This window comes from Mya arenaria, chromosome 11 (genome assembly GCF_026914265.1).
Source record: "Mya arenaria isolate MELC-2E11 chromosome 11, ASM2691426v1".
Taxonomy (NCBI): Eukaryota; Metazoa; Mollusca; class Bivalvia; order Myida; family Myidae; genus Mya; species Mya arenaria.
The window spans coordinates 23,417,197-23,428,267 of NC_069132.1; the positions used below are offsets into that span (position 1 = coordinate 23,417,197).

The window sequence follows — 11,071 nt, forward strand, 5'->3', positions numbered from 1 at the left end:
TATTTTATATTAAATTTAGTCTCATGTTTTCTCCTACGCGCCTGTAATCTTGGCAATACATTACAATATCTGGATTATGGGCGCAGTGATGTAACAGTATTATAACATTAATTGGGCCATTCTTCTCGCGACATGTTATCAGCTATGACTTATCAGTCGTTCGCAAGAAATCAGGTATACAATGCCATATCAAATATAAATAACTCATATCAATCCTCATCAGTTTTCTCAAGTTTATTTCTTTCTGAAAACAATTACTATATGAAACAAAACACATCTCTTAGTAACATACATAATGATCAATCTAAAATTTAACATCGTCACTGCCACTGGCAACCATCTGCGGTTTTGACTATAACATAAGCAAACAGCAAAGAAACTTGTCAAGAAATAATTAGACAAAAAACAGATTGGACATGACTTCAGTTGAACCGGAGACTTTAAAATAATATTTGATTCCCATGTTGAACTTATTTAAAAACATACAAACGCCTCGTACATATGTATTAGACGTGATCCACAACTATGCTATATTCTGTGACATTATCCGCATCTGAAAACCATTATTTCCATCAAGCCATAGAGCAAGTTATACCCACTAGTGACCTGATAAATAATCTGTGTCCATTCCTTAACGTCTGTGCACGTAGGAGCCATCGCATCACAGAGCATATCATACAATTATCTGTTCATTCTTATGTGTGGCATGATGAATTTTTTTAAACATTACAAGTAGCCCATGCTTATGGGTTTATCTTACATTGTAACTTTTAATTAGATCTCTAACGCTTACCTAGCGTATTACATGTATAATACCAGAAATATCAAAGAATGCCCCGCCTCCCGCATTCTTTTAACAACAAAATTGTAAGTAGGTCTCTTTTGCAATGACCGGTCTGTTAACCCTTAAACAGCTTTAATGACATGTTGTAATATCTAGAAAAAAACATTTGACATGCTATTCATAAAAATCCTGATATTTTCACTACAAAAATAGATTTGACAGAATAAATACGCACAGACCAAGCTTCCATCCAGCCCACGACCCCTAGGTTACGCTGCCTGTTTTCCCCCCTTTTGCCAATCAGGCCCAAAATCATCCCCGTCTATACCAATTGCTCGACGCTTCAATTTTATGCCCTTCTGATTACGGAACTTGTAATCCAGGAACATTCGCTTCTTGTGTGATGGAAAGTTCAGGTAAAACATATGCTTCAAGTTCCGTTTATTACTCGGAACTCTGCCACCAAAATGGAAGGATGAATAACTAAAGCCATGGTCTTTGGTGAATGTAGACTCTGTCTTGGAGTCTTCTTCAGGGGAGGCAACTACTTGTGGAAAGTCTTTGTAGCTTTTTGGACGATACTCCACTACATGGTAGCCCGTCTCGTTGGCAATATCCTGGTGGGATTTCTGGGGAAACAAAAACAATATATCCATCAAGGCACATGCAAAAGGCGCTTTTAAGACTAGTATACATATTAAGTTTACAAACTTTATATCAATCACTTTTAAACTCATTGTTTAAAAAGATGAACAACATTGTCTAAATTATATTGAGTATGTTATGTTTAACTAAATGTTTGCTTAACGAAGTTAAAATTTAATCACCTGTTTAGTAAGGCCGTTAATAAAAGCCCTACACATGGCAAGTTTGTTTTTCTTGTTTCCCTCGACCTTTACGTATATGTTCTTGATCCCTATCAGCTCACAGAGAGACTTGATCACTCGATGACACACTAGGCCATAACCTGGAAGCAGAAGATATTAGCTGAATGGAATGTTTTGGGCATAATCAACTACAGGTATGTTGTTCTTACAAAAAAAGAAGCATAAACTACCTTAAACATGCTATGGATCTTATAAACATATCATAACATCGGTGCAGACATTCTATTTTCAGTGCCAGGAAACTATGACATCATCCCTTATGATTATGTCATAGTTACCGGAACTATAAAACATGTCCCTGCTTGCCATGGTTCATGTATTGATATGTCAAGGTTTATGCATAAATATGTCATGGTTTAACTTCATGTATAAGTATAAAATAAATATAAAGACCCATGGCACTCCATGCTCAGGTGAGCTAATGATCTAAAAGCATCCAACACAAGTACCAATGCTCATCTGCATTTCCAGCAATCAAAGACCATATCTCGACAATTATAGATTTAAAATCATTTGCCATGCTTTACTTTGCATAAAAGATACTGTCACTGGTGGAATGTGTACTAAAACAATATGTGAATTCATGTACATTTTGTATATTGAACTTTTTGGGAACAATGTCAATACCTTTAAATTTTGGGAAGGCCGTCACTGTAGTAGAATGGTAGGTTTCTGAAAAGTTGTGCAATACTGAAACAAAGAAAAATAAATATGTTCATGTATAGTCTAGTCTACTGCTGTTGAATACTTTGAAAAAAAACTTGAAACTTTGAACATCAATTATTTCATTTCTGATTTCAGTTAAAACTAGAAATGTGTCCATAGGACACGGATGCCCCCACTTCGATTTTTTGTCACAGAAAATAAGCCATAATGATTATTCAGGATAATCTGCACATATAGGATAAGTTGAGTTGAGTTGGGTTTTACGGCATCGCAAGACTGTATAGGTTATATGGCGCCATTCAGGCAGGAAAAAACTTGTTGGATCCACATTGGACACATACTTTTCAAGAATTAGATTGGAAACATATATTTTTGAAGTATTTTTGGCAAAAAAGGGCCGTAACTCCTAAATGACTAAAGCGATTTCCATGACTATCGAACTTGATCAAGATATTATGGTCACAAACATGTGTTTAAAGTTTGGTGAGGATTGGACAAACAGTTTTCAAGAATTAGATTGGAAACATATATTTTTGAAGTATTTTTGGCAAAAAAGGGCCGTAACTCCTAAATGACTAAAGCGATTTCCATGACTATCGAACTTGATCAAGATATTATGGTCACAAACATGTGTTTAAAGTTTGGTGAGGATTGGACAAACGGTTTTCAAGAATTAGATCGGAAACAATCTTCGGGACGTACGTACGTACAGACAGACAGACGTACGTACGGACAAGGGCAACCCTATATGCCGCCACTTTGTGGGGGCATAATAAAGAACGAATATATAATTATACGCTGTCATAGCTTGATCTTTGATATATTTTCCCTCATTTATTTACATACTAGTACAACCTTTCAAATGGTACCAAAATAACATGGGGTCACCAGCTATAACTTAAATAGAATACTCTACAGGGCCTTCTCTTAAGTACCCACGGGTCCGACTATCGGACCATGGGTCTGACTATCAAACCCATTCCCAAAGGGGAAAAAAATCCCAATTGATTGAAAAGTAAAAATATTAATCTTTTTTATGAAAGTCTTTACCTGTACTCTGTTCAACATCCTTTTCAATTATGTGAAGTAAAGTTTTGGGGATAACTGATTTCAAAAATGGCTCATTTTCATCACATTCAGAGATCAGTATGATTGTATGAAATATTATCTGTCATGATTTATTACAATAGATATTTATACCCCAACGATTGATATTTTAGCTGTTTCAGGTCTTTTGAAATGGAAAGAAACAATATTCATAATTTCCTCATTCGCAGGAGACTGAAAAGCGGACGGACGGACGGTGCGATTTTAATATGCCCACCTTCGGAGGCATAAAAAGACTTTCAAATCATATTTTTAATCAAATAATCATACAGAGTCACAAGGTCATAATTTACCGGTAACATAAAAGATACATGTACTTCGTAAACCTATTTTGGAAGATTTGGCCTACATATATCTTAATGCAGAAATATATGGAAATCATTGGGAAAAACTAATTTTGTGGAAATTATTTTGTCGCAAACTGCATATTGTTCCTTGATGAAACACGTTGCACATAGTGGGGTCATCTTATCAATAAGCATGAAACTTGGTAAGCTCTAGAATTTCACATTTATATTTAACGAGCTATATAAATCTTATTGAAGGTTTGCTTGCAAAATTAAACATATTCTGCAAAAACTTACCTATAAAGCTCATTTAAAAAAGGTATTATTACTTCTCAAAAAAAAATTCATTTGAAAAAGTGATCTTACGATAATATGTGCGCTGATCAGATTGCACCTTTATGTTTTACTTACTTGTGTGATTTTCAAACAGGTCAATATGGATAAGATGGTTTCCAGCTTTGTTCTTGGCCTGAAACAAGATTAATTTAAAGATTAGTGATCTTGTTTCATGTATTTTTGATTCTGCAAACAAATGTGACCAATCTCTATATTTATTTTCACAAAAACAAGTATTTGTCATGAATAAGCTGAGTGAATTCATCCCAAAGAATCTTTAGGCCAATGAAATGTTGATGCTATTGTACATCTGGTTAAAAGAATGTATGATTATTGTCATGCTTAAATTTGTCATTCTTGTACACCAGAGTAATGATGGTATGTGTACCTTACTCAGGATAGATTTATCATTCTCAAACCTTTGATGAATGGAAATGAAATTTGTTTGCATTATACTATTTTAGCTCGATTGTGAAGAGAGCTATAAGCTGTTATGAAACACTCGTACGTCAGTTTCCTGGGTGGAAACTAATACTGGTGTCAGAGGCCAAGAGAAAGTATGCCTTGTGGGAACCACGTTCATGACTAACACCATTACCACTAGACTGTGCTAGTCCTATGCATGCATGACCTGCTATGAAAGTTGATAAAGGATCTTAGCTTGACAAATATTTTCTCACAGAGCTATTCAACTTCCTAAACTTACTCATATTAATATTGTGTACCAAGTTTAATAAAGACAGTGCTTGAGCAAGACCTAAAATGCCCTAAATAAGTGGGCGTTGTTTTAAAGATACCAATGACAAAACCAAGGCTAAAACAATACCTCAACATTGTTTCTTTGACAAACAGATGACAGAGCTAAAAAAATTAGAAGACAAAAAACAGTACTTACATTTACTAGTGCAGTAGTAAAAAGCGGAGACTTCGCATACTGCAGACCTTCAAATTAAAAAAAAACAAATTTCAAATGCTGACCTTTGAAATCTTAACTACCCCAAAATAGGCACATTCTTACTTGGAAGTGTACCACCCTATTCACAAATGACATTGGTGCTGGTATGTACATGTACTTTCATTGTCTACTTTGTATGTAATGATTTTCAAGTTTAAAGTGATACTCGTATTTAAAATCAATACATACACATGTCTAACAAACATAAATTTTGATTGATCAACCTTTAACTACTTACTAAATAATGCATTTATCGAAATATCTAATATGGAAAGTATTACCGGTAATAGCTGAAAACACAAAAATTATATAGACTGATGGGTCCTAAAAGATTTACAGTGATCAACTTTTGTCTCATAAGGTAGAAATACCGTGTTTTCTGCACCATTCTTTCAAATCAAACATGATATCGTTCATAAGAACCATTGTTTTCGATATTTATTCATCCTTTTGGTCAATTAAAACAATTGAACTAATTAAGGTACATCTTATTTGGGAGTAAGAGTGCATCTTTAATTTACTTATACTCTATGTAAAAGTTATATCTTAACTAAATTTATATGTAAAGGGATGCGTTAACAAGAGCAACACAGAGCAAATGTCTAGGTTCTTATGAACAGGGGTCATAACTCAACAAGTATTAAAACCAGAGTTATGGGCCTTGTTAAACAGATTTGTATCGTCTCTTTCAAACAGTGAACCAAGTTTAATTTTAATATCTTGAATGTTTTTTTAGTTATTGACAATGACAAAGTTTGCATGACAACAACAAAACTAAGGTTATAACAATACCAAGATTTATTTTCATCGAAAAACAAACAGCTAAAATGCGATGTTTATAAGTCTAAGACCTAAAATAAGGTATTTTTTCCTTCAACAACCAACCCAACTCAAAAACATATTGCTCAATGTGTAATGATAAATGTTTTTATATGGTATAACCCAGCTAAGAGCAAAGCTATTTGTTTAAATAGCAGTCTAGTCATATGTTTTTCTCCCTAAATAATTTTAGGAGTATGTTTTTTCTTTGTGTGTCTGACCAAGTAAAAAACAAATCACAATAAATTGCACAAAACACAAACCTATTCAGCTCATTCTCCATCCAACAAACAATATACCGAGCAGTGAGTGTGTAATAATCATATTTTTAGCCTTTCCTAGAAGTATTTAGATCTCCAAAACTATTGTTTAAGAAGTAAAGTACGGAAAAACATACCAATAAGTCCCTTTTGGTTGCCTACGGCCATAAGTATATGCCGTTTAGATACATTTCCCTGTGTAGCTGACTTTCTGGCTGCAAACTTGTCTGAGAGAATAATACTCTGAAAGCCATCAAACTCATCTGAAATAAGAGGCAGGAAAGTAATTTAAAGAGACACTTGATCAGATAGCGAGTCTTTCATTGCTTAAGTGTTATATTCCAGTATCGTATATATAAACAAAGCTTCTCTGACACATAAAATGGCTAATTTACTTAGTTTTAAATCTCATGTAGTTCATCATTTTGTTTATTAGTCAGCACTTGTTCCTAATGGAGACTGAGAAGTTTCAGACAGTCACATGTCTTTTTTTTTTTCTTAAGGAACATATTAAGTTGTTAGTATAAATTAATAAAGAATTGTTGTTTTTTATGTATGGTTTTGAAAAAACAACACTTTATTATTTATTATTTCTATTTTATTGCTTAACCGTCTAAATCATCTTATCATTCTATTAAATAATCATTAAGCCATTAACTATTAATGCTTTTTACAGTTTCTTTGTCCATCTCTTTTAAAAAAATTTCGGAATTTTTTTTTCTGACTTATGGCAAAACATTTTTTATTTTTAAATATTGAAGGCTTGTTGCTAGTTTTCAAACTCAGCCAATGACCAACATGTATTCACTAAAGAACTCACATCCATCTATAGGGTCAGGAGGCCCCTTTTTTGTTCCAGGTAAATGTCGGCCACTGTAGCCTCGTTCTTCCGCAGTTCGCTTCGGGAAAACTCGGAACTTCTTCTTCCTGTCGTCTGTCTCAGGAATTTCAGCAACTTTGTGCATTTTTGGCATCGCAAAATTCTTATCTTTGGTAGGCATGATTCGCTCTGTCAATCCAGGGAACACTATCTTTGCCTGACCTGTACGGTAAAGCATTTCAATGATATAATGATATACGTTAAAATACATTCTATACATTGGTACGCAATAATCAAAATAAAGATTAAGAAGCACATTTTATTGAAATTATTTGCCAACAGCAGTATCAATTAACAAATTCAAAATCACTTAAGCCTGGAGTCTGAGTTGGGGACTCAAAATGTAATGTTTTGTATTTAACAGAAATTTATTTATTATATTCCTCTTGACAAAAACGTCATTAGATAATACATGTATAAGAAATACAGCAAAATTTTTATTATCAATGCTTTACTGATATTAGTTCCACAAGAGAGTCAATTTTACCGTAACAGACTAGGACTGAATATGACCGTGTCCACAGTGACTTGCCAACTAGGAAGACAGATATATCAAGTGGATAATGCACCAACCAATGGCATGCCTCGGTTTGCTGTAGACGTCTCGCTCCATCAGCTTGCCTCTGCTAGCACGACCCCTCTTGCGACCCTGACTGCTCACCGACGTCACACTGTCCCATAGCTGCTGTGCACTTTCTGAAAGTGATCAACAATTTAATGAAATTTATTGATATTAACAATAATAAGTTCTATTAAGAAATAAACATTTTAATGATTTAAATTTCCTAATATATTTTTTCATTAAAAAACATTTATCCTTTATAAATAAATATAATCACTAATGGTTTTACTTACTTCTGTTAAAGAATGAGCCATATCTGACAGATATGGCTTGGTTAAAGATGTCACCTCCAGCACTATTCAAATGAAGAGAAACAGAGGTTCCTACATGATCTGAAATAGATAATAAATAACTTAAGTACATGTTTCAGAACTCCCTTGTCTTGTGTGCACAGGATTGGTATGAACCTTTCCATGTCAATCCGATAGATCTGATATAGTGGTGAAGTTCAAGTACTGTAGAAGCATTTATACACTGCAATTGATAGGATATGGCCAAAGACATAGTTTTTATCTTTTCAGAATAACTGTTTATTTCAAAAACAATTTGATTACAACCCTTAACCAGTACTTGTTTGTCTGGAGGTCAATTGATTATTGTTCACTTTTTTTTCTTAATCACAGATATAGATGTCTATAAATCATATTTACAGATTCAGTAAATTTGAATTTTGAAATGACATAATTTTTTAATTAGATTATCAGTAAAGGTCCCCGAAGCATAAAAAAATGCAGTTGATGTTGAAAGATTTTGAAATTACATAGAACTATTATTTAGAAATCAATAAGCCGAGATATTTTGAAGGACCTGTATTGGAGTATTCCCTCTGAATAAATACAATCTACACCACTGTTTTCTCTCTCACATAATTGAAGGGCCATAACTCAGCAATATTTAAACAAGTTTAGAGTTAATGATCATGCTTTACATGTGTCTCCGTTACTGTCTCTATGGTCTTAGCTGGTGATTGCCGTGGGTTTAATTCCTAGCCATGTCATATTAAAAGACATTCAAAGTTGGTACAAGTAGCTCCTTTGCCTAGCAAAAGGTAGTGCTTGGAAAAGTGGTGTACTCAGTAATGGTTTAACCCAGGAAAGTTGTACTCTTGTGTATTGGTACATGACAACTGAACACATAAAACCCCCCATAGAATCTCTTCGCAAAGGACTAAGGTATTGCACCTGTACTTGCGTGTATTCCAACACTTTCACCAGCTGTTCTTTCATTGATAGTAATAAGACATTATTGATGATATTATTTCATAGCCTGATATGCATATGCATATTTTATCAATATACATGTATGACTAGTCATTCATTTGTATTTGTAATAAATACCTAAATGATAATCAATAATAGTATTATTTTTTAATAAGTTTTCATTAAACTGGCTCAACTATTAAATAAACATATAACTCTGAGGATTTTTATTGAATTTTCACCTTTTACAATGTACAAGGGTATATAAGAATAAGCAGCCTGATTAGTTCATTTGGTAACACCGTCTCCGTGGCCTTGTGGTTACGGCGTCCGCCTACGGAGCGGGAGGTCGTGGGTTCAATAGCGGGCCGCTTCATACCGAAAGACATTAAAAGTTGGTACAAGTAGCTCACTTGCCTAGCGCTCGCCATTTAAAGGGTAGTGCTTGGAAAAGTGGTGTACTCAGTACTGGTTCAACCCAGGAAAGTGTATCGGTGCTTTACACGGAGCATGTTAAAGAACCAAGAGGTCTCTTCGCAAAGAGCTAGGGTATCGCACCCGGATCTCTTGTATCTCACTCTGTTTCTTCAAGTCTTCCAATGTCTTGATTTGACTGCCAATTGCTGTCACTTCTATCTCATATCACTTATGGCATTTAAAACACATTCCCGATACGGCGGGGTCAAGCCATAATGCAGCTTATGGGTGCGGGCAGACCTTGATAAACTCAAATAAACAAACATTAGTTTATTTGGTAGATTGTTCAAGCAGTCAAGAGGTGGAGCCACAAACTGGGCACACTAGTCTTCCTGCTGTAATCACATTGCATCTGATTTAAGTAGTTTACATTAAATGTCTGTTTATTCAATGGGACACATGATGAACAGTAATGCTACGATTACACTATGTTGCCCGGAATGTATTGCGCCGTGGGATTTTGGCCATTTTTGTCTCCATAAACAAGTTTCGTTTGGTTGTGCTAAGTTTCCTCACGTTTTATCAAGGTAACCGTGACAAGCCGTAGGGGCAAAAAAGTGGTTCGTCCAAGGCGCACTAAGGTCTTGGTGCGGTCTACAAGGGATGCATGTAAGTTGCGTCCCGGTCCCATATGGTCTGATAGGATCCCTCACATTGTTCACGTCTTCATCCAGGTCTGATGCGTTTTCCACGTTTTGTCAAGGCCTCCTACGCATCGAACGCGAACACCGCTGAGCTTTGGATTACGTTTGTATCCAGGGTATAAAGAAAATCCCCCAGGCAACAGCAATCACTGTATCAGAATACTTCGACAAGTAAACATAAATTCCCAAGATGAAGAAGATTTTGTGTTTTCGCCGCAAATGAAACGTAACAAAATGGCTATCGTCCACCCTAGCCTGCCGTGAAAACCGTGACAAAACGAAGCACAACATGACAAAACTAGAAAGGAACTTCAGATGCCGGGGATTACATATTATTCCCACCCCAATACGGACGATTTATAAGTTGTGTAACGGCCTATTACGTACTGTCGCGTGTTATTGCGTTTACTCTGTTTTACTACGACCTGCTACGTTTCTCATCCACACCATGGCTGCCGTGGCAAATTTTTTGACAGTTTAAAATTCTGGCCCGGCATGCACGGCAATAACGGTCTGTCACGTTTTTGCATATCCTGTTCCCCCACGCTGTCTCACATTTATCCCGTTTTCTCCACAGTTGTCCGAAACGGGGCTGCTGTGGCCACCGTGAACATAGTGTAAACGTAGCATAAGTATATATGAGATGTTTACGTGGCTTATAGAATCAAGTCCCGAATACAATATAATATTTGTACATTTAAATAATTATATATAAGTGTTAAAAATGTATAACTTTCCATTAACTGACATTTTACACAAATGTCAAAATCTAATACCGAAATGACCTTGCTTTTTAAAAGAAAATGAAATTGGAATAGGATCACTAAAATGCATTGAATTTGTCATTTGCCTTTCTTAAGCATTATCTGTCGACAGGATATACTTTGTCATTTCCTTACCTAGGCTTGTTACCCGTTTACAAAAGTTTGGAACAATCCGCAACATGGACGCAGCCATTTTAACACAGCAGCCTACAGCATTCCCTTATCTCAAATATCATTGGTACAAAATAATTCACGTTAACCAATGCACATTCGCCTTTTAACGCAAGGCTAAATAATACCATTTTTTATGGAAGGGAAGTAACCCTTGCGCGGTGTTAGCGACTACAGCTTAATACCAAATTATGTAAATATACTTATTGCTTA

At 35.2% G+C, this 11,071-nt stretch overlaps 1 protein-coding gene across 1 annotated transcript; it reads right to left on the reverse strand.

The window, feature by feature from the left end:
• Positions 1 to 219: 219 nt before the first annotated feature.
• LOC128207296 (putative 28S ribosomal protein S5, mitochondrial) lies at positions 220 to 10,914 on the reverse strand. Its single transcript, XM_052910137.1, has 10 exons — positions 10,823 to 10,914; positions 7,837 to 7,935; positions 7,555 to 7,677; positions 6,922 to 7,143; positions 6,239 to 6,364; positions 4,963 to 5,009; positions 4,143 to 4,200; positions 2,299 to 2,361; positions 1,612 to 1,751; positions 220 to 1,413 (listed from the first exon to the last, which is right to left on the reverse strand). Exons 1-10 carry the CDS (start codon positions 10,878 to 10,880, stop codon positions 1,054 to 1,056), a joined length of 1,296 nt encoding a protein of 431 aa, XP_052766097.1. The 5' UTR covers positions 10,881 to 10,914; the 3' UTR covers positions 220 to 1,053.
• Positions 10,915 to 11,071: the final 157 nt, after the last annotated feature.